The sequence below is a fragment of the Aquila chrysaetos genome, chromosome 2 (assembly GCF_900496995.4).
Source record: "Aquila chrysaetos chrysaetos chromosome 2, bAquChr1.4, whole genome shotgun sequence".
NCBI classification, from domain to species: domain Eukaryota; kingdom Metazoa; phylum Chordata; class Aves; order Accipitriformes; family Accipitridae; genus Aquila; species Aquila chrysaetos.
Window position 1 is genome coordinate 5,333,816 of NC_044005.1, and position 23,211 is coordinate 5,357,026.

Consider the following 23,211-nt stretch of genomic DNA (forward strand, 5'->3'; position numbering starts at 1 on the left):
CATTGAGTGTTTGTGACTGAGAGGCAGGCAAACCCAGAGGGATTGGGGTTTTTTGGGATAATTATTATTACTTAGGTCCTAAGCTCATGTTTGGATTTTTATTTGTGTTTTATTTTTCAATAGTTTTTCTATTTCAGCACCAGTGCACATGCACACTTAAAATTTATCTGTGGAAAGCTTGGTTGTTGAGTCTTCTAACTCCCATTCTTTTTAGCCTACATCAAAAAAATTTGTTTTTTTTTATAAATCAAACAAGTGAAACCTCTTAAGTTAAATTCAGAACGTTAAATCCACAATGCACTAGTCTGTTATACCGTGAAATAAAAACACGTTGAAGGGATATATCTTTGCTACTGCAAAGCGAAGTCACAGCACTGCAGAGGCAGAAGTTGCTGGTGATGTACCTGGAGCCTGTGCAAATGTACAAGGAACCGCCAACATCAGGGTCATCATCTGCAGGTGCAGGGAGAGACTGAAATTAAAAAAAATCCATTCATTAGTTTATTAGTGGAGATTTTAAAAAGCGGGAGAGTTTTTTCTTATTCCGTTGACTAAAAAAAAAAAAAGATGTGAGGCTGAGATCTGCTACCTGTAAAGTTTTGGAGGGAACAGAAGGCAGAAATAATTGCCTTATTTCATTAGGTACAGAGAGGTGTTTCTGGTGTTTAATACATCAGCTTCAAATATAAAACATTCTGATTATCTTACTTTTCTTCTTTATGAATCCAGTGCACTGAAGATTTCATTTAATGAAAATATTTTCATTAAATTCCAGTTCCCATACCAATCATTTTATAAGTTTTTCCAAATTATTGAATGTCTGCCATTATTTTCTAAATAAAAAGTAAAGACACTGATCGAGTTCTTTGTTAAATGCATATAGAAGTAACCCGTGCTTTTGGCTAACAAAAAGTTTTACCAAACTTAGAGGAGAGGCTAAATTTTAAATCGCAAACTGACATGTTTTAGCGACTGCCACCAAATGAGAAGCTAAAAAGTGTAATTGCAAAACCAGATTAAAATAACTAATTTCAATTTTCCCAATTGTTCCTGCAAACTCTTAATAAAAACCCTGTGGCTAAAATATTCCTGATTAAAGCAAATTTCTGCTGCCCGTGTCCTTGAAGCTGAGGCCCAGCCACACATTCTTTCACTTGGGTGCCTGAAAAGGAAAACAAAATAATAATATTTTTTTTTTAGTCTTTTCCTTTTATGTTTAGGGATGCCATGGGAAAATATTTCTCACAAAGGACTGTGTGACCTCTCCTTTGCTGACTGTTTCTGTCCCTTCCGAGTGCGTTTTCAGATGATGGGAATTTCTGCCCATGTTCAGAAGATTATAGTCGGTCGACTGATAGGAAGGGACCTTCTTCCACCTTGTTTTATCTTGATGAAGTGCTCCATGTACTTTCAGCAGGTCTTGCCCCAAACTAGTTATTCTGCAAAATCAGAGATACAAGCTGTTCCCTGGGCTTTTCCTCCACGTAAGATAAACAAGCCCCAAGGCAGCTTTTATTCAAGCTCGGTGCTTCAGTCCTTCTCAAAGTGGGCCTGGCGGTGGTAGCTGTAATACCCCGGGAAGAAGTTACGAAGACTCTCCCACTCTTGCGTTGGCTGCAAATGTTTTCTTCTTTCATGAGCTGATTTCTGTGTGCCGAGGCTGTTCCAGTGGCAGGGTATTACTACTCTGAATGCTCTCTTCTAGGTGACCCAGCCTTCTTCTCCAAGAGATAGTCCTTACCTAGCCCAAGCCCACAATCCCCTCTCCACTGGACAGAGCCTTATAGCAGGGCTTTGCCCACCTTTTATTCTTTGTAAAGCCCATCTTCTTGAGGGAGTCACTGCAAGGTAGCTTTACGCCTGCACTGTGTTGACAGATGAACACCGGCTGGTTATTACCATTGCCACGGCTTCATTTTTGGCAACCCGTTGATCCTCTTGTTCCAGTCATCTGTTCTTTCTCATACCGGTTCCAAAGACTGGGGGAAACGTGCTGGCTTTGGGAGAGCAGGAGGCTACCCTCCCTGCTCCCCAGAAGCAGTGGGATAAAGCCCTCCTAGATGTTGCTTTTACATGGGGCCAGTCGAGGATCCAGCTGTCATGGGTCTTTGCCGTGTTTTATGTAGCACCTCAACTGTACTTGAAAAATGTGTTCAAAGACAGAAGCGTGAGTAGAAGTCACGTGAGGATAAATCTCTGCCGCTCTCTGTTCTGGAGCCCTGATGTGCTGTCAAAAGGACAGACAGTGTTAAGCAAACAAAAGGTGTTTTCAGGAAAAAACCCAACTGTTTCCTGACCACAGTGCACCTGCAAGCCTCCAGCCAGTGTAGATGGGAGAGTATGGGTCTCCAGGCTGGGTGGAAGAGACTGGAGTCTGTGTGTTTGCTTCTTGTCCAGCAAGGCTTCACTGCAGGAATTATTTGCAGTGTCTGTGTCAGACCTGGTGTTTGATTTTGGTGAGGCATGTATCTATGTACCACGAGAAAACCCCTTCTTACCTTCCACACAAATGGCTTCTTGGTCTTGTTCCCTCTCCGTCTCAACACTGGTAGTTGGGTTATGGAGCTTTTGGGAAGTCTTCTTTACCTCTTGTGTTAACCTTCTTCCACAACATACTCTGTCTTAACCACAAAAATGCTGTCTATGCCTGTAATTAAAGCAGCCGTTATCTTCTGGCTTCCTAACGTCCTGCTTCCTTATGCAATATGTTGTAGATTGCACTGTCCTCCTTTGCAAATCTTTTCATCTTCTTTCTTGGCTTCAAGCTTCTTGACCTCGGGTCCAGAGTTCTGCCCCATCCCTTTGCTCTTTCAATTCTTCCCGTCTCTATTTTACTGTTATCTTTGTGCCTTTTCTGTTCTTTCATCTTTTTCTGCCTTACCTGACTAAACACCCACCAGTGTCTTTCCTACCTTGAAATTCTTCTTTGGTCCAAAGCGTTGTAGGTGGCTGACCTGCGTTGTCCGTGCCTGAGTTGCTTTGTCACCTCCTTGGACAGTGTGTGGGTTTGGGGACCATCTTGGTGCCAAGGCAAGAGAGACACAGCACAGTGTCACTCTGTGCTGGAGAAGTCCATGAGGCTGCCAGATGGCAGAGTGCGGTGGTGCGTGGAGATCCTCACGTCGATCAAAATGAGCAGTGTAACGTTAGCCCAGCCACAAGGTAGGGTTGATTTAATTTGGCCCCAGCATCGTGCTGGTATAGTTGCATGGGATTCATTTCTGCTTGTCCTGCTGGTGCTACTTTGCACTGTGAACCGTTGCATTGGGTGGACCTGCTGGACGTGTTTGGGTTTTTTCTGCCAGGTGGTCTTCATCCTCATCTGGAGATACCTGCTCTGATTGCTTCCACTTCCAAGGGTGTTTCCTTCTGAATCAGCAAACTTGTAAATCTATCACTTCCATTGCTGGTAACAGAATCGGCAAAATCTCTTGGTCTCCAGCTTGCATTTCCTAAAGCTACTGTCTTGATGTTCTTCAAGAACGCAAGACATTTCCATTTGATTTTTTAGCATCTAGTATACCTGTAGGAGCTTGGTGCTCCATGCATGCAACATGCTTTCACAAAGTCAGCTTAGCAGCCTGGCTTTCCCACGAGTTTCACAGGGAACGAAAGGCAACGCCGGCTCTGTTGACAAACAGATCTGTGGACTGTGCTTAGTGCTGGATCCTGACCCTGCACTGCTCGGTGAGCAGAGGTGTCCTCTGTCCCACATAGCTGGGATAAGTCTTTAAGCTTTGGGTTGAGTAGCTTTTGTTTAAGCCTTATTTCATAAAACTTGAATCGTAGGTTTGAGACTTTTTATCAAGAGGATGGGATTTCTTTCATCTCATTTGAACTCTAATGATACGCTTGAGTCTTTTCTGGGAAAGACAAGGAGAATTGGTAAATGATTGGGACATTTGCCTAAAATGCTGCTTTTCATCCAAAGGTTTTCGGGAGGGTTGTTTTACCTTTTTTTACCTTATTTCCCTGCAAGGATTTCAAAGGGATTTACGAAGTTGTTTCTTTATAACTAAAAGTTTGTGCTGTTTAAAGGGTTTAGTCAAAACTTAGGGATGTTGTGTAGTGAGGTTTGTGTGTCGGGGGATCTCTGGGCTTTTGAATACACATGGCCCTGCTGCCCTTCCTGGTATTTTTCTTTAGGAGCAGAAACCACTCCTGGCTAGATTCCTGCACACTCCATCTCATCTTTCCTTTCTCTGTTTGGGTGCCACATCTTTCTAGTAACAGGGAGGAGGAGAGCACAACCAGAGCCCTTGAAGCTGAGAACCTTGCCAGACAGGTCGTGTGTGTCCCCTCTCCCTTGGAGGAGATGGACTCAGGGCTGCTGGGCTGGCTTGGTAGCAGAACTGACAGAGCAGCCTTCATGCCTGTGAATGTCTTTTCTATATGCAACTGTGTGATTTTGAAGTGTTATATTAATGCGGTGAGTGACAGGTCTTGCCTTGGAGAATTTCATGCCAAATACCCGAACCTGTGTTGAACCACAGTGAAGTTTAGACGTTGGAAGAGTCCACCATGGTGGCATGCATTAGTGAGCACAGCAGTAGATACTAGCAGTTTGCCTGATTTCCTACAGAAGAGGTTTCATGTCACCTTTCTTCAAAAGCTTATAGGGTACTTTGCAGACACAGATTTGGTCTGAAACAGTCCCACCTGCTGTCAGTTGAGAATTTTCAGATTTTTCTTTCCCCTTCCATTGATTTTTCAAGACCCTTTCCTACAATCTTGATGCTGAAGCTCTGCGTCACCCTGAGCTTGTCTCGCTCTGACCTCGGACACCTGAGAGTTGGTTTCTTTTTCCCTTCTGTTAACTGAACCACCTTACTTCTTGCCCTCCAGCTACCTCCCGCAGCTGCAGATCTCAAAATGCTTTACAAAGGAGACGAAAATCCTCAGTCCTATTTTGCAGATACCTGGGGCAACAGGAGCAGAGTGGCTTGTCCCAGACCACCCAGCACGTCTGATGTTGGTGGCAGGAGGAGGAATAGAGACCTGCTCTTCCCGAGCCCTCATCCCAGTCCTCTCCTCCCCATGAACCCAGCTTCCCATTTTTAATGGATTAAAAATTCCCGTTCTGACTGCACAAGCCCTTCTTTGACATCTACAGAAAGAGGTTGGCTGTACGGAGGTCGTTTTGGGAAGATGGAAAGAAAGCATAACTAACGAGAGGAGCCCTTGCTAGGGAGTGCTCTGCCAGCAGCTCCCTCACGTCTCTTCGTAGGGGCTGTAGGTTTTGTTTACTTGGTCTCCATTTATCTCAGAGTTACGTGAGGAACCCCATAAGCAAGTCCTACGTGGACGGCCACTCTCCAATCTCTGATGGGCAGAACAAGCCACCTGGGGACTTTGGCTGTGCTAGAGGATATGGGCAGTATTTAGAAGCAAATTACACAGCTAGCTTGATGAAAAAATTGGCTAGCTTATCATCATTTTGCTTTAAACCTCCTGGAAACATTAGGACTAAATGGAAGTTTGAGTACCTGGGGTGGGACTAGAAAAATACCCGATTTGTGGTAGAGCCTGGCTTAGTCTCACAGTGGGACGGTGGATTTCTGGAGAGGATCTTTGATCGTAGCCGCAGCTATTTCTGTCTTTGGATAAGGCATAATTGAGCTGGTTGTGGTGCCCTACGTGGCATCTTTTCAGGGTGACTTCCTGAAGGGGAGACCTTCCACGCAGGCAGAGCCAGAGCTGCCCCCGATGCGACTGGGTGGGAAGAGCCACTATTGCAGAGCAGGCATAATAGGTTTCCCGGGCTAAATCCCACCTCGTGGGCTCCCTGTGCCGGCTGCAGCATCCAGCCAAGTTGGGCAAGCGGCTCTGTGGGGAGCGTGTGCCATAATCCCGTCCGGGAGTCGCAGAGATGCCTGGCTTTCGGGCTCGCGGCCATCCCAACGGCGGGTGCTTCACCCGCTTCCTCCGCTCCCTCCGGCTTGCTGGAGCTGACACCCGTTTTCCCGGCTCCTGATCCCGGCGGGCACCTCTCCCTGCTGGGACCACGGGTGCCGCGATCCTCACCTACCCCCGAGACACTAAACGTCCCCCTCCCAGGAAAGCTCTGCTAATGCTGTCCATCATGAATAGCTCTAATCCACTCTTTATTCAGCACCCTGATGAATTTAAGGCTGCACCCTTGCTGGCGTCTCCTCCAGCGGAGAGTATCCCGTTAGAGGCGTGACTCCCTGGCTCGGCGTACCACGACCCGCTGGGCCATCGCTCATCGGGGTTTCTGAACCAAATTCAATACTGGAAGTTTTCACGGCGCTTGCCGAGAAGAAGCCGACTCTTTGGTGTTGGGTGGCTTGCAAATAGACAGGGCTGGCTAACGCCTGTTCTTCCTAATTGCAATTCTTTGCAAAGAAATTATTGGGAAGATATTAACCATATAATGTTTTGGCAGGGTGCTGGGTGGCAGTCATCATTTCTGCTGCTACAGTATGTTAAAAAAAAAATAAAAAAAAGAAGGACAATAAAGTAGGCTTTTTTGTTGGAAAAGAAGATTTCATGTTATCTGTGTTTGCAGGCTTTCTGGCTCATATGCTGGAGGAATCCTTGCTGCGGGGGTGTTTTCATTTTCTCGTCTAACATGGCAGTGGTCCATCGCGGCGGAGGTTTTTAGCTTAAACAATCTGTTTGTGGGGCTGCTGATGGCTCTCACCGCGCATTTTGAGGAGGCATCCACTGCAAAAGAGAGATCAAAGGTAAAACATCTCAAGCAAAGTGAATAGTTCTTTATTTTTTTTCAATTAGTTATCACGCATCTGTTTAATTTCCTATTCATTTAGTGCTGGTTTAGTTTTGTTTAAATAAAGACGGCCAAATTTTGGGACTTGGTTCAGCACCTGTGCTGGCTGGTGTCCATCCCTGACCTACCTGGATGTTCAAAAGTGCCAAACACTGAAAAGCGCGTCCACTTTGCTTAAAGGTTGAGTTGGGACCTGTTGGATGGGTTTGGGGTTGGTTTGTTTAGTACACACAGGGTGGAAACAGGAAAAGCAAAATCATTTTCATCTAAATGTTTTAGTGTAAAGTTTGGTTTCCTGCATCAAAGACTCAAACTAGGCTGTTCAAGTTTTTGTTTTCAGAACTGATATTTTTCCTTGGGGTAAATAGATATATTTTACAGAAAACTTCATCCAGTTAGAAACCCAGGATTTTACTGAAAAACTGAAATAACCAAATTTTCAATCAGTTCTTCTTTTGAAATTAAATGTGCCCCTAAAATAATGGCATTGTTAAATACAGAGACTTTACATTTCATGCTATATTCTCTACTTTATAAACAGACTAGGCAGCCAAATGATATTTTTACTCAGCAGTCTTGTTCTTTCTACTTCTGTTTGCCTGAACATCTGATCTCTTCTCCTCTCACAGACTTGCCTGCTGTGATTCCTGTAAATTGTGTGAATAAAAGGATTTTTGTCAGGCTAGGCTAGAATTTCAGGAGTCCGCAGTGGTAGTTTACTCAGCTTCGTGAGTTCTCAAATAACATGTTTTATCAGTGGTTATAGAGACCTTGTTTTGCCGTTGGATTTTTTTTTTTTTTCTTTTCTGATGAGTACTGTCCCAAGATCCCTACAACCCGAACTCCATGAAGATGGAGTTGGGCATTTTCCAACCTGCTTCCATGTTTCATGTGCCCAATTTGCAATGGGATTTTCAGATGTGATTTTCAGAAGCAGTTAAGGAGCTTGTTTCAATGTTTTTTGGGTGTCTGGCATCCCACACCTTGAAGAAGCCAGGCTGCCAACAGCAAGCTCACAGTGCTTTTCATATATCAGATGGTCGTGCAGACATCTTCAGGGGTGTGCTTGGAGTTCATCAATATACTTGAAAAATTACTGAGGTTGTTCTGAGTACCACAGGGCAGCTCTGAAGCCTGCAAATGTTTTTCAGAAGTTATGGCAGGTGTTTTCATGGCAAGGCAGCATCCGACGTTGAATGCTGGGCAGTCAATTAAAAATTACCAGGTGATCCCATCACCACGCCAAGGCAAGTGTTTGCATCTCACACGCCATCCTCACCAGTGACTGAAATAAGGAGGGGTGATGATCTGATGGTGGATGGAAGTGCCGTCCTCCTTGGGGATGGCTGGGGAGGTGAGGATGGGTTGTCGGCTCCTGTCCAGCAATGTCTGTGGGACTCTGGTGGCTTGTTGCCCGCCGAGGAGCTGCCCTGGGGCATGGCTTCAGGTTGTAACATGGACCAAGTGGCCAGTGATGGTGGAAGAGGAGGCAAATTCAGAGGAGGAGCAGTGGCCAGTGGTGTACGTGGCACTGACCCAAGGTTTCTACATGGAGTTGCTTTGGTAGCCTCATCCTCCCCCACTGAACGAAGAGGACTCGGCACTGGTTTGATGGTGTTGGGACAGAGCGGAGCATATGGCAGCATGGGGCAGAGAGAGGCTTTCCTTAGCATCAGCCAGGGATGGCCATGGTACCAATAACGAACCTGTGAATAATCCTCAGTGAGTACCAGAAATACCCTTGCAGCATGCTGTATAGTCTGGATACATTACCCATTTTATCAGAAAACTCTTTCAAAGAAGCTTGAAAATGAGCTTTTAGACTAATTCCCTTGCTTAGGAAGTTTGTGTAGCCCTGACTTTACCCCTCTGTGCCTGAAGAAGAGGAAAAAATAATTCCTGTTGTATAAAATGAAGTCTCTGTACATAATGGCATTATTTTAGGGTCTGGCTTCTGAAAACTTGGCATCCTTTGGGGTTAACTGCTGGGCAGTCTCCCCTGTGTAGAAGGGGTTTAGGAATTGGACCCCGGTGCATCGTTATGACGTGATGGTGCTACAGATGATCTCTGTATACATGGAGACATAGCCGTTGCCTTGGATGCTTCTTAAATAACGTTTTCTGTTAAACAAATGAAATCTCCCTGTAAATAATCAAAAATAGCCTGTGTTATCTGTGTTATAATTGATCAGTGCTCACCAATGTATTTGCCTGTCTCCTGCAAGTGTGCTGTGGGCTACACTGGAGCTCTTTTGGTCTCTGGATGTTTTTGCAAACCGTAAAGAGTAATTGTGAATGTGTTTGGTTTTTTTCCCATTTCAGATCTCTAAACTTGGTGCCTTTTGCTGTGGGCTCAGTTTGTGCAATCAGCACACGATAGTGCTTTATATCGCTTGTATTGTGCCTTGGGTTCTCTCCCGGCTTTTCAGAAAGACGGTACGTATTTTGCTGACCCATGCCCCTGTTTTTGTAAGGCAGTGAGTAATTCTTCTTTGCAAGCACTCGTGCCACTTTTATGTTGATGTACAAACAGGGACAGTCAGTGGTCTGTCTAAACTAATCAGTCATAACCCACTGAAGTTACAGTCCATCAGTCTGACACCAGAGCCACCGATCACAATTTAGGGCCCGTGCTCACGCCAGCAATCGGCGACCTGCCCGTGTCTCCTGGCTCAGGAGCGCTCTGCCCCACCTGCTTGCAGATACCCTGTGAGCAGCTACGAGACCGATACGTGGAGCTAAAAACTGCTCAACGTGTACGAAATAAGAGCATCTTCAATGACCTACCAAACAGGAAAGCAGATCAATACCTGTTGGTGAGAAGTCACAGCCACGTACAGTCTGGGCACGGCTTCTCCTGGCTGACGGCACTGGCTTTCTCATGGCATCAGCTCATTTGGAGATGAGTTTCTGTATGTCGATTCCCTGGTGGCAGCAAACGAAAGCTGTGTCCGCTCATTGCAGAGCACCTTGCAACTGCTCTTGATGGTTGAAGGCTCAACCAGAATAAGCAGCACAGCAATAAGGCTGCAGATGCTTGTCTTTAGGGACGTCTTCTTCAGCATCTCCTTGGGGCGTGCCTCCAGCTCTGATGCAGCCAGCACTCGTGAGTCCTACAAGAGATCAGCTCTCGGGTGAAGAGCACCTGGCTCGTGCCAGCTGGGAAAGACCAAAGGAATGCTGACCTGCGGTGAAACAGCAAGCCCCTGATCTGGTCAAATATGTCCCTTTCATCTCCTACTAGAGATCCCATTCTCAAGATGTTCCTCCTTCTACACCTCTTTTATTAAGCTTGCTAGCTGTGTAAGAAGGTGAAAACACCTTTTTGCATGCTTGGCTTATGAAGGTGATATGCATCTGTGTGGATGCTCTTGTCTTCTGTAGGTGATCTTCTGTGAGTCAGTGCATCAGGCTGGATGTAGACATGTTGTAGAAATTCTACTTTGCCCTGAAAACAAGCTCCACATCTCAATGGAGCAGATGCTCTGATCACTTTGCCCTGAGGAGCCTCCATCTACTCCTCCTTTCTCTTTTGCCCCGCTGAAGGTCACAGGCAGGTTTCTGCCGGGCCAGTCCTGCCTGTATTTTTCCACCCTCGACCTGATAAATCAAATGTGGTTCTGAGTAATGGCACAGGGTATAACTAAGCCTGGAGTGAAGCACGTGAGCTGCAAGAGATAAGATGCAACTCAGGCAAGCTTGATCCAAATTCTGTTCAGCATCTCCAGCAAACCCCTTTCTGACTATATATTTCTTTTAACACAATGAAGACTCACTTCTGCAATATATTTGTGTTTTTAAACAGAGCTTTTTTTTTTTTTTTCAACCAGGGAGGTCCAGAGAGACCTCTGTGATTTCCAGCAAGGACAGTCCTGCGCCAATATAATATTCCTGGGAAATACTTTAGCCAGCCCAGTGGTGCCTGCTGCAGAAAACCACCTGAGAAGAAGGGTATTTGATGGAAAACAGTGACCTCTTAAGTAAAAAAGAGCCAGCTTTCTGCTGAAGGAACTCTGGCCACCACCGTTATTAAGCTAGTTTTTCTGCTCTGTAGATCATCATTCTGAATGGTGCCTCTTCCCCATAACCCCAACTGCTGAAGAAGTGCTTTGATTGACAGGGCAGTGGCTAACGATAAAGCAAGCGTGCAATATTCTAGGGTGGGATTTTCCAAAGCACTTAAAGGAGTTAGGCACAGAAGTCCCTTTGAAAGTCTTGTCTTCCTGACCCCTTAGGCGGTCTTGAAAATCCCACCCCAAAAGTTGGCCTATCCAATTTAGCCAGCGTAATCGCGATAAAGTAAATGGCAAAACTGACTCCTGATGATGGTGATGATGTGTGTAGTTGTACTAGAGCAGCATTTTTTTTTTTTTTTTGCCAGATGGAATACCAGCCAACTCTTAATCGCTGCAAAGTGGGTTATCTCAGCCTTGCAGTGCTTCAGCCATCTATGCATGTCATGCCATGATTTAAATGTGAAAGATGCAATGAGTATGATACTCATGAGTCCTAGCTAATATTATTTGCTTCACTTAAATTTCACCCTGCCATGCAAAGGAGATCAGTTTGATGCAGTTTCCTAGTAATCCACAAAATCGTAAGGTTTAACATAGCATTTTGTAGGGACTTACTATAAATTGAGAGATCAGCTCTGTGTAAATATATTTGATGTTTTTTCTTTATCTGTTCTTGAAGTTCCAGCGTGATTAAACTAAAATAAACATTGTTATGCAATATGACATATTTTGGTGCAGGAATTGTCCCTAGGCCATTTGCTGAAGTTGGGTTTATGCTTCTTGGCTGGTTTGCTGCCTTATCTCTATCTGCCGGCTTCGTCCTACCTCAATCGAGCCCGTTGGACATGGGGAGACCAGACGACTTTTCAAGGATTTTTGACCCACTTTCTCAGGGAAGAATATGGGACATTCAATCTGGTAAATAAGGGTCATTTTCTAAATGACTTTCTTTTAACTTATGCAATAGCAGAACCTTTCTATTTGTGACAATTAATGGCTTGGAGGGGAAGAAATTGAAAATGTTTTCTTTTTTAAAAAATTGTTTCTGATTTTGACCTTCTGATCTGTCAGGTTTTCTGGGAATGGATCACGTAGCTGGGAAAGCAAAGCAATCTCTTTGCCTTTACGGGGTGAGCCATATTTACTGGGAGCTGTACAGGTGTCTTGTAAGAGCCCAAAGAGCAAACTGCGCTAGAGGGAGATGGCAACATCAATTTTGTATTTTTCATGTTTTAAGACAAATAATTGTCTTACTTTTTTTGTTTTAAACTCGGCTATTTAAAGAGCAAGCAGTTTTCATTGCTGTACCTTTAAAAAAGATTCCTCTTAATTGACTTCTTACTAATATTGAATTTAAATGAGTGGTAGGTTTGAGGGGTCTCAGAAACCTCCGATGAGTTATTGACAGGTCTGTGCTCTTTCCAAGGGAGGGAGGTATTGCACGGTTGCTTGCAGAGTGCAAGGTTTGCATCTGCCTCCTCCAGCCCTGACTTAGATGTTTGGCACTGGCCACCCAAGGAAAGCAAATCCCAGCACCCCTTCTGTCCTTCTGCTTCAGAGATTTCAGTGCAGAGAGCTGGGAAGTTACACCACTGGGGGAAAAAGAGAAAAAAGTATGGTTTACATATTGTGTCACTCCGTGGGGTCTTGAAGCCCCACGTCCTCAGAAATTAAGCCCCCTCATCCAGCCAACGTGACGCAGCGAGCACCGTTGCCATTCCATTACAGCCTTCTTGGAGAGCTGGGTGGCTGTAAGATGTGAGGCAAAAGGCTTGATAATTCCTGCTGCTGCCACTTAATCTTTCCAAAACTCCTACAGAGATAAAATCCACCCTCTGAAGGACTTGGGAGATTTCCCCCGTTGTCCTATTCCCAGCTGTCTCCTGAGAACGAGACTCCATTGGGCAGAGCAATACCAAGGCATGCAAATCCCTTAACTCCTTTCTCCATCAGATGTGATGAATTCAAGTTGATGTTCAGGAGGCTTAGGGATGGACTGCGTGTAATCCTACACCACAAATCACATTTACGATGAACTTGTCTGAAACAGGAGCAAGAAATGCAGCAAAATCCAAGCGTTTGGTCCCGACGCCAGTTGGGCTAATGCCAGAGCCCTGCCTGGATGGACAGACAGCCCTTGCGTCCCACGGCTCCGTTTTAAGGGCAGGCAGGGTCAAAAAAAAACAGATAAAAGACCCGGGCGAGGGTTCCACCTATAAGCCAAGGATCAGAAATGTCATCTCCTGTGAGGGATGTGTCTGAGACCAGGAGCCGTCAGCTGCCAGCGAGGTGGGGCTCTGCAAAAAACAGAGGTAGCAGTGGTGCTTCAGGAGCTGTGGGCTGGCTCTCCATCCTCTAACACTTCTATTTTTTAATTAAATCGTGAATGCAATTAACTATTCCATTTTTATTGAGATTAAATACTCCTTCCAGACCTCCTGGATCCGTTTACCTTATCTTCTATCTGGTAGCCACCACTTTTCCAACAAGCACCTATGAGGGTAATTCCTCACCTCCACCGAGCACGTCTTCTTTCCCAGACTTGTGCCATGGATTGCAAGTCTCTGCAATAAAAATTCTCATATATCTTATATAAATCTCACACAGCTCTGCCTCCATCAGGGCGGAGGAGACAGGGGCGAGTCTGGTAAGCAAGCAGGAATTGAGACCCACGTGCTTGTCTCAGGCTGCGGGGAGATGTCCCAGAAAATAATTGCACCGTGCAGATACAGAACAAGAGGACACGGCCTCAAGTTGCACCAGGGGAGGTTTAGATTGGATATTAGGAAACATTTCTTCACTGAAAGGGTTATCAAGCATTGGAACAGGCTGCCCAGGGAAGCGGTAGAGTCACCATCCCTGGAGGTATTTAAAAGATGTGTAGACGTGGTGCTTAGGGACATGGTTTAGTGGTGGATTTGGCAGTATGAGGTTTACGGTTGGACTCGATGATCTTAAAGGTCTTTTCCAACCTAAACGATTCTGTGATTCTGTGATATAGTGGAGATCATAGCTAAACCATATGATGTGCTTGAGTTGGAGAGTAGAGGGTTGGTAGCACCTTGAAAAAATGCTGTTCCAGGTGGTAAATCCTGCACAGTGGCACAAGAACGTGGGAGAAGATCTTGCAGTGAGGGTTTGAGTAGAGTTTGCTGTCTTTTTGTTGTTCAAGCAATTCTTGTTCCCTGTGACCGCCTTGGGGTACCACCTGAAGGGGTTTTGAGGAACCCTGTGTCCTCAGAGATCTGCAAACAGAAAACGAAAAGACTTTTCCTTGCCCCAGTGATATGGCAAGCAGCGTGTGGGTTTCTCATGGGTTTTCTTTCTTTTTAATCTAGGCCAAGTCCGAGACAGGATCCAGTATGAGAGAGATGCTGGTGTGAGTAAAATCTTGACAGTGCCTTTTAGTGGAGAGAAACCTGCTGCTGCTGCTGTCATTTTGGCCAAAGTGGCTCCTGTCCTGCCTTTCCTCGGCTTGGTCCAGAGCTGGGGCCGTGTGTGTCTGGCGCAGGGACAGCACGCATGTCCGTCTGTCTTCCCCACTGAAGGAAAAATGCTGGATCCCCCTCCCCAGCGATTTTTCATTCAGAATCCTGACACATAAACCGAGCTTGTTCCCATTTCTGATAGACTTAATCACAGCAGAATGGGAATATGTTATGTTGTGCTTATTCCCTGCTTCTCTTGACACTTTAATTGAGTGCAAGGGGCAATTTGGGGATGACGCATCCATGCACTAATTTCTCCGCAGTTTTCAGCTGGCGCAGATGAAGTCGGAGCTCTCCCTTCCCGTCCTCGCCCTGGCACTCGTGGCCTGTGTGAGCACAGCACTGCCGTAAGTTGGAGGAGAATATTTGCTCCGATGTGCATTTTCTTACTGGCTGCATGGGCAGCTTTCTTTGTCTTCTGCTTGCTGGTGCAAAAATTTCAGCAATTGGCTGTGGTCATGTATTAATTAAGGGCGAAATATCCCTGCTCCTGGTAACCCAGTGGCTTTGTAGATGGCAAGCTTAAAAAGTCTTGAAATCCTGATGGTTTTGTGCTTTGAAGACAGAAGTCTCATAAATTACAAAGGTAAAGAACGGCTCATTGGCACCTTGTATTAAATGCATTTAGGTATGCAGAGAGATGGTGGGTTTCAAGCACATATAACTTTTGTCTCCTTTTTCATCATGCCACTAGAGTGCTATGTTATTTTTTTAATAGGACAAAGCAGCAGAAATCACCCGTGATCTGGCTTTTCGCTGGAATGCTCTGTCTTTATTCCCTTTTCTTCGCTTGGAGAGCAAATTTGGATATTACAAAACCTCTGTTTCTGGGCGTGGTAAGTTGCACTCCAAAAATTCGCTCTGCCGTGTTAATTTTTGGAAGAAGCCTTAAACCCGCCTACTCAGGAGCAGGTGGTTGTCTTGAAAGCTGCGCAAGGTGCACAAATACAGCCACTTATTCTGTTTCCTTCTAGCTGGGGAAACAGAAATAGTGTCTCTGGGGTTTTGTTTCCTAGGTGGAGCGATTCTGGCTGCAGAGCGGTGCCGTGGTGGCCGTGCTGGCGGGGCTGGGGCTGGCCACGCTCGCCTCGGTCGGAAGCGCCGTGCTGGAGGGCAGCCGGGCGCTGCCGTGGCTGGAGTGGCTTTCCGCTCTCGCTCTTGTCTCTTCTCAAGTTTGGGCAAATTACAGGTAACAAATCCCCTGGGCGCTTGTCTTGGCGCAGCCTCGTGGGGCTGCGGGGTGCCGTGCGGTTGGGGTGCTGCTGTAAATTTCCCCACCCTGCTGCTGGGGTTTCTGCCCTTGTCTTGAAGTGGGAGAGGCAGTTGTCACATCCCAGCTAAGCTTGCGTGGTCACAGCCTGCAGGGCTCCCTTCTTTGATCTCCCTCAAAATCATCAAGCACCAACTCCAGGCTCTAAAATGGGGGTGTCGTGTAGCTTGCAGGAAGAAAACTCTGTAGATACGTAAACTTATAATGAAAGAAACTCGTAAATCTATGCTTTATTTCCTAAGGAGGTTTGCAGAATTCATTTGACCTGAACAGTCACCTTCTCCTTCCCTTGCTTTGCTTCAGGTTTCCTTGTGCTCTGGGGGTTTTTCTTAATTTTTTTTTCTTTTTGAAGAGTTAGATCTGTAGTATAGGGCTTCCTTATCCCATAACCACGCTGAAGACTCTGCAGTGGCTTGGGTAGGAATCAGTGTAGTAGCAGGGATGATCCGGTAGAGGTTGACCAACGAAGCGTGGACTTCACACTCGGGAATCCTTCCTTTGCACACATCTTTTCCCAAAGGCTGGTGCATAGGTAAGCCAGCCATAGCTCATGTCCTGAGCCATGTCATGGAGTGTCCTCTCCTTGAGTCCATATCTGGAGTGTGTGCGCACACAGCTGTGTAAGGAAAAGGATCTAATCTCAGGTAATGTAAATCTACTTCTGCCTGATGCTAGAAAAACTTGGCTTTTTAATACTTAATTAAAAGCATTAAAAGGATGGGGAGGATTTCAAATACTTTACAGAACCATTGTTGTGCTGGCATTTCCAGCACCAGCTAGTAAGTCTTTAGGTTTAGCCCAAGAAAAAATTAGAATGAGGGTGAAGGCGTGCAATGAGTGTGTATTTTGGCAAAACTGTAGTGGCTCATGTCTCTGGTGCTGGTTTCTGGGGGACTGTAGTCTAAATGCTTCATTTCTGTATCTCGGTTTCTCTGCAAATGGAGCTGATGATTTTCAGCAAGATCTGACCAGGGTGGACGTCCCCTGTGGATGCCTGTTGCATAAAATTGTTCTGAAGATATGCAAAGCGATGCAAATACCTGTTTTTAAAATACTGGTTTTTATCTGTTCTCTTAAGTGCTTGTGATCAAAGCAACAACTACGTTGTTGATAAGTTTGCAAGGAATCTGCTGTCCTCTATGCCAACCGGTGCAGTGATCTTGCTAAGAGGAGACTTGCCTGGGAATGCTCTTCGTTATGTACATTATTGTGAAGGGATGAGGCCAGATATCACCTTAGTGGACCAGGAGGTAGGTTCAGAAAGTAATATTAAAAGAGGCAACAGGCAGATTTAAAAATATGAAGCAAAAGTTCAGTTGTTCCTTTCTCTGCTCGAGGGGGTCTCTTTGTTAAAATAAACTCATGATGCAGAAATAAAGAAAATTGATTGTTTTTAAAGGGTTGTGGGTAGCTCTGGGATGGAGCGTGATGTGCAAGTCCCGTTCAGGCCCAAAAAGCCAACAGGGAGACAACAGTGGGTAGAGAGAAGGGGAAGCCCAAGTCCTTCATCACAGCAGATATCCAGATGTGGCACAGGGCTGATGTTTGCCTTGCTGAGGAAGCTTTGTCCCTGCTCTTTTCTGCGGTTTCCCTGAAATACAGATGTTGGGGCAGCAGAATGCCTCTGGGAACAGCCTGGAGGGCAGCAGGTCAGCAGTTGCCCTGAGGGTGATGGGGTTTTGGGGTTTCTCCCAAGGGCTTTACCATGCTGAGGCTCATTTTCTGCGTCCCCTCTGTTATCTTGGTCCCCCTAAAGGTGGTTTCGCAGACTTCTGCCTCTATTTTTCACATTAAAACAAATGTGAAAACAAATGTGGCAGTGGAAGTGTAGGTGTCCCCGGGTGGTGTTTGCACTCTTTTCTTTTTTCCTGAGAAACGGGAGAAGAAACCCCCCCCCTTACAGAAGGGGACACCTACACTTCCACTGCCACGTCAGTCCTTGCACTTGGCTTTGCAACAAGAGTTTGTGACTTGTTGGGAACTCAAAACCCAATGTTTCATTATTTATTTAACCAAACCCAAGCCCTGTTGCGTCTCTTACCAGCAGTAGCTATTTTGTGTTTCCTTAGAGTTTTGCCCGCTCGGTGGTGAGGACCATGTGCCTCTGATCGGAAATTACTGGCGACCTGGTCTGGTGATGTGGTCCCAGGCCATTGCTGAAATGGGAGCAAATAGAGTCATACTCAGAGAGCAAATACTGGGCAAATAGAGTCATTACTCCTGCAGAAACCATTTCTTCTGGATGGAAAATGGAAGAAAACTTTGCTTCTTGTTTTAATTATGATAATATTTTTTGTGATAGATGATGACTTATGAATGGTACTTACCCAAACTGGCAAAGCATTTACCTGGCGTTTATTTTCCTGGGAACCGGTGGAATCCTGTGGAAGGAGTATTACCCGATGGGACACTTGTTTTTAATCTCCATCGTTTCCTCAAAGTAAATAAACAGTAAGCACTTCTTTCATATGTAACAGCTTTCCTAAAATTTCCGACTGTTTTTTTTCTTGAAATTGTTTATGGAACAGCTTGGTACTGCATCCAAAAGACCAATTTTCTCCACTGAGTTCCTCCCCGGTGGTGAGATTATTTTTGCAATTAAAGGAAATATCTATGCAGAAGTAACTCCATCCGGATATAATGTTGCTTGTTGTTTTGAGGTTGGTTTGGTTTTTAGGAAGGAAAAATAAGAAGGTGATCGGCAGAGAGTATTTACTGATTATTTTTGTTGTTGTTGTTGATAACAATTCATCACAAAAAAAGGAACATTCCCGTGTACTCAAAATGACGATGGTTGGAGAGCAAATTGCTGCCGCTTCTCCTTCATGAACATTGTGGCCAACTGATTAGCATAGAATGAATGTATTCCAGGAATAATCATCATATAAAAATAGCTTAGTAAGAGTGGAGAAAGGATTAGATACTCACATGAATAAGAATAGCATCTGCATTTAGACTAGCCAGGGTGAGCCTTGCGAGTGTGGGTAGGCAGAAGAGCATTGCCAGGTGCCGTCGGGAAGAAATGGGCTTCTCCTACGGCTTCTGGCATGTTTGTGAGGTCCAACGTAGGGGAGAGGATGTGTCTCCTGTGCTGGCTGCACAAGATGTGCAATGCCAGATGGAGTATTTGCTTGCAGCAGGAGAGCTGTTTTGCCGAAACAGAGACACAGACTGACCCAAAGACATGTCCTTGCTGATGTGAAATGGTCTGGATGGGCATCCGTGCCGCAGAAAATATGTGGTTTGCTCAAGCATGTGGGGTGGCCCACGGTCTCTGGCATAGCTTCACGGTTGCTCTCTCTGGTTTTTTTGGCAGTAAGGAAGTGTTTGTCTGCATAGGTCTTCATGAAGGTGACTCGACCTGGAAAAGGAGCTATTCGCTCTGGCCGTGGGGTACATGTGACAAGTTGGTTCCTTCCGACGTTATGTTTGACCCAGGAAAGTGGATTCATCTTACAAGAAATCTCTATAACTGGACTGAAGACTACGGCAGGTACGAGGCAGAGGCGACTCTGCTCCTTCCCGCTCATCATTCTTCTGCCAGCAGCATACCCACATTCATTGCAGTGTTAGAGAAATTAAACATGAGCCGTCGTCATCAAGTTTCGTGTTCTGGAACATATAATAAATCCGCGTGTGGTATTTTTATTGGTGTTTAAAATAGAGAGGACGTTTCTAGTCAAATATCAGGTCCAATTCTGATCTTAAAACTTGATCAGGAGCCAAAAAACATTAAGGACTTGGGACATCCAAAGCTTTAAATGTCACAGACTGAACTGTGATGGATGGTAAAACGCATCTCTTCCTTTGAGGATAGCTAGGGTGCTGTGAAACACCTGATATACCAGAGGGTCCTTCTATGGAGAGAGAGGAATAAAGTTTTATGAATGACTGAGGATCAGCTGAATTCCCTGCTGTCAGAGCCATATAGGCTTCATGACGGGTTTTCTTCTGCCTGGGAGGTCTGTAGCTGCCTGGGTTGGAAGGGTTGATTGCGTGGTGGGTGAAACACAGCGACATGCATCTGATGGCTGAATTTTATATCTCATTCCCATTTAGTTTCAAGCCCTCTTCCTGGGAAGCTGTCGCCAACGAGGAGATGTGGCAAGCCAGGTGATGCTCCTTTGCTCCCTTCCAACAGCCGGTGGGCGATGCCAACTCACTGGCGTGGAAGTACACACCAAAATGGGCAGCTTGATGGTGCATGGCCTTATTGGATCTAAATGTGCCAAGCTTTGGAAGAAAAAGGTTGGCAGAATGAGATGAAGCGTGCATGGCCTCTGGCAAATCCTTCAGGAAGGTGGTCGTTTTGTTCACTGAAATGTTCTGCTCGAAGTATCTCGAAGGAGCAGAGGGTAGTTGGGTCATAGGGTGAGAAAATACATCATGGAGAGAAATTTGTATCACTGATGACTTGAATGGGGATGCTGGTGTACTGTCCCATAAAATTGAAGAGCTGTATGGACATACTGAAGATGTGTATAACCATGCGATGTGAGCTGGTTACGTTCAGCAGTTATTATATGGAAGTTTTTCTTGTTTTTCTAGGATGAAAACAGCTTTCTTTATATTTGACCTTGCAGAAACTGCCAGTGTGAATGCAGAAGTGAAATCACAACTTTACACCTTTGCATACACAGTAAGTCATATATTTTGGTTATGAATGATCCCTGCAGTTTCCGTCCTTTTTTTCTTTTTTTTTTTTAATTTTCCAATTCCGTAGAAATAGGGTGTTCCCATATAAGTGGGCAATCTTGTAGTCTGCATTCCGCTTCGTTCATCCAAACCGGGAACATAGCAGATTCAAAGAGATTTGTTCAGGGATTTTATCCATTCCTGCTTGCCCCCTCAGTCATGGAGGATGCCAAACGCTAACCACTCGACACCCTGCTTTTGCTATAATTATGTTGTCTGTTTGCTGGGCTCCAAAGCTATGCCAAGAGATTGCTTGTCCTGAAGTCCCCTCTATGCACTTGTCCCCTCTGTCATTACACAGTCATGCATCTGAGCCAGCAAGTGTAAAATCCGACAGTCTTCTCGCTGCAAATTAATTCTGCTGCATTTCACACCAAAGAATAACACCCATAAGCTAGTGTAGGTACCTCGTGAAATACTGGACTGCCTGAGATGCCAACAGATGCACAAAACGATCAGTGTGTGTCAGCAGAGAGGAGGAGTGTTTCATACCCCGGCAAAGAGTCAACAAATAGTTGCCTTTCAACTCTTGCCCATTTTGCTGTGATTTTTGCTGTTCCGCAAAGTTCTCGGGCACGTGCCTGCTGTTGAACTTCTGAATATTCCCACTCAAGTCAACAGACTGCTTAAGTCCTGTGGAAGGTATCCTGATCTCCTGAAATATTGAGTAAATATCTTCCCAGGCGTGGCAGTTAAATCTCTTTTTTTCCCCAGCCTGGTGTAACACCTCTCTTGGGGAAGCACATAATGTGCAGTGGGGTTATCATGATCATCTGTAACGTTTCTAAACAAACAGCTGCTGTAGGAAGGGAAACATTTCAGCCCCCCTTGGATTTCTGATTCACGCTATTGTGCATCACATGACAAACACAGAGTGAGTTACAGAAATGCTCCGACTCTGGACTTGGACATCTAAATAGCATCTGTTCCTTTATGGGCAATTTTGAAGCACTGTTAAGAGCTGTTGGTCCCCTTCGTTCAATTAATTTGTGTCTCGCCCCGCCCCCCCTTTTTTTGTCCCTTTAACAGTCGTACAAAGAAATTGTCAACTCTCATCCAAATCACCCGGTGAACTGGCACAAAAACTACGCCATCGCCTGCGAGAGGATGTTGCGTCTCCATCGGGTGGATGTGGATCCCGAAGCGTTGGTCTCCGAAACTGTGAAACATTTCCTTCTGTACACCGAGAAAGCGGAGGACGATCCCCAGCGGCAGGATATTCTGCAGGCTGTGAAGCACCTGAAGAAAGAGCTGCAGGGGCTGAGGAAAATGAAGATCTGAGGCGGGCAGCTGGGTAGCACCCGGTCCTCCACCCGCCCGCTGAAGTGCTGAAATGTTGAAGTCAGGACTTAAAACCTGAATTACTCCTTGACAACGTGAGAATGGTTTTAAAAGGCGACAGAAATGGCAGTGGAGAGAAAATCAAGTGTGATTGCCTCCGCAGGAACGTACTGTTTGTTTGATCTATGATTGCTGTTGCCAAATGAACTGATTGTATTGTTTTGTCTGTGGGGAAAAAATCTCATCACTAAATAAAATACTGGGTTTCCAAAATAAGAGTTTTCTTTTAAAAGAAACCTCCGAATCTGTTGTACTGTGAAGATGTTTTTTTTTTTTTTATGAATGCAGCATCCTTTATAGATGCAAAAAATGTATTTAGCCTTAAATGTTTCTTCTGTTACTGAGCCAAGATGTTTTCTACAGCCATTTTTCTTTAGCTGTGCTGCGTCTCTGTGTTTTTGTGGTCATGGAGCAGCACGGCTGGGTAGGTTTCCATCAGGACAAGCATGCGGGACGGTGCCCTTCGCAGGAGGCTGATCGTTTGCTGTTTCGGATGTGCTCTGTCCCCTGGCTGTGCCTGTGCCCAGGGGTGCTGCAGACACGATGTCCTCCTGGCGTGGGATGGTAGGTAGAGACCAACCCAGCTCTTTCTGCCTCCCTTGCTTTGCCGGGATGGTTATTTTCATTACACTGGGATTTTATGTTGGGATAGACTTCATTGCTCTGCTTTTCCAAGAGCGAGGAAGCAACTTGGTGTTATTTTCCCTTGCAGAGCACCGTGACTCTGTAGGCAGCAGCGTGGCATCTCCTGCACCGCCTTCACCTGGGGTAGAGGGACCGTGGTGCCAGGACCCTGCTCCGGGGGGGGACACGAGAGCAGCTCCCCCGGACACTGCTGTCCCCGTGGCTCGTGGCGTCTGCGCTGCGGCCTCTTTCTGTGCGAGCCCGTGACGCTCGCCTGCTCTGCCACGTCCTCGCAGGTACTGGGGATGCCAGAACTGCAATTTTAGAGATGTCGGGGGCCTTAACCAAAAGAATAGAGTGTGAATCCATCCTGCTTTTCAATCTACCCCAAGAGCCAAGCAACTTGGTTAACAAGAGCTCAGCTACTTGTTTTCAAAAAAAAGACATAAAATAGCATGTTTTTCAAAATGTTGTCAATTAACATGTACTTCAAATGCTTAAACCAGACCCAAACCTCTGGTATTGTTACTGGAAAGTTGTGTTCATCTAAATTTTCATACTTCGGTCTGTGGTTCTGTGAGATCTCAGCCCAGCGTTCTGTAGGAGACAAATTGCTGCCGGGCCAGGATTTCATTTGGACTAGTAAAATTTTCGGAGAAGGAAGACGTACTTCTGTAAAGATCATGTTATCAAGTGGCACCTCTGGAAGCTTCCCAGAGGCTTGGAGGAGCAGATCAGGATGTGTGCAGGAACGAGGGGTGTTACATGTGGGTGCTCTGTTGGTCTGTAGTTTGAGGTGCATGTAGGTGCAGATTTAGGCTTGCGTGGCTACTAATCCTAATAGATCCTTTTAAAAGGAGACTACTTTTGTTGTTCGCTCCAAGTGCTGGTTTTCCCAGACTGACTTTCATTGAATGGTCCCTGTATAAAAATCAAGCTGCTGTCTAGGAATCTCTAACTCCGGTTGCAAAATAACTTCCTTTATTTTCCTCCCTCTCATTCTGATTTATTTTCATAGTATGATTT

The 23,211-nt window shown here is 45.5% G+C and overlaps 1 protein-coding gene across 4 annotated transcripts in view; it reads left to right on the plus strand.

Moving 5' to 3' along the window:
* Positions 1-21,774, plus strand: part of TMEM260 (transmembrane protein 260) — a 34,914-nt gene extending 13,140 nt beyond the window's left edge. Inside the window, exons 4-16 of one of the 4 annotated variants that reach the window (XR_003921586.1) lie at positions 6,530-6,707; positions 9,074-9,187; positions 11,506-11,685; positions 14,106-14,146; positions 14,519-14,602; positions 14,974-15,091; positions 15,272-15,444; positions 16,604-16,775; positions 17,828-17,965; positions 18,865-19,018; positions 19,585-19,638; positions 20,074-20,164; positions 21,250-21,402. Coding sequence is in view for 3 of the 4 variants with exons in the window: in XM_030002327.2 (XP_029858187.1) it covers positions 6,530-6,707; positions 9,074-9,187; positions 11,506-11,685; positions 14,106-14,146; positions 14,519-14,602; positions 14,974-15,091; positions 15,272-15,444; positions 16,604-16,775; positions 17,828-17,976; positions 18,842-19,018; positions 19,585-19,638; positions 20,074-20,164; positions 21,250-21,501 (1,783 nt within the window). In the remaining variant the exon portion in view is untranslated. Of the gene's footprint in view, positions 1-6,529; positions 6,708-9,073; positions 9,188-11,505; positions 11,686-14,105; positions 14,147-14,518; positions 14,603-14,973; positions 15,092-15,271; positions 15,445-16,603; positions 16,776-17,827; positions 17,977-18,841; positions 19,019-19,584; positions 19,670-20,073; positions 20,165-21,249 lie in introns of those variants that run through there. The other 3 variants (XM_030002327.2, XM_041120512.1, XM_030002336.1) reach the window with 3 other exon arrangements.
* The last annotated feature ends 1,437 nt before the right edge of the window (positions 21,775-23,211 follow it).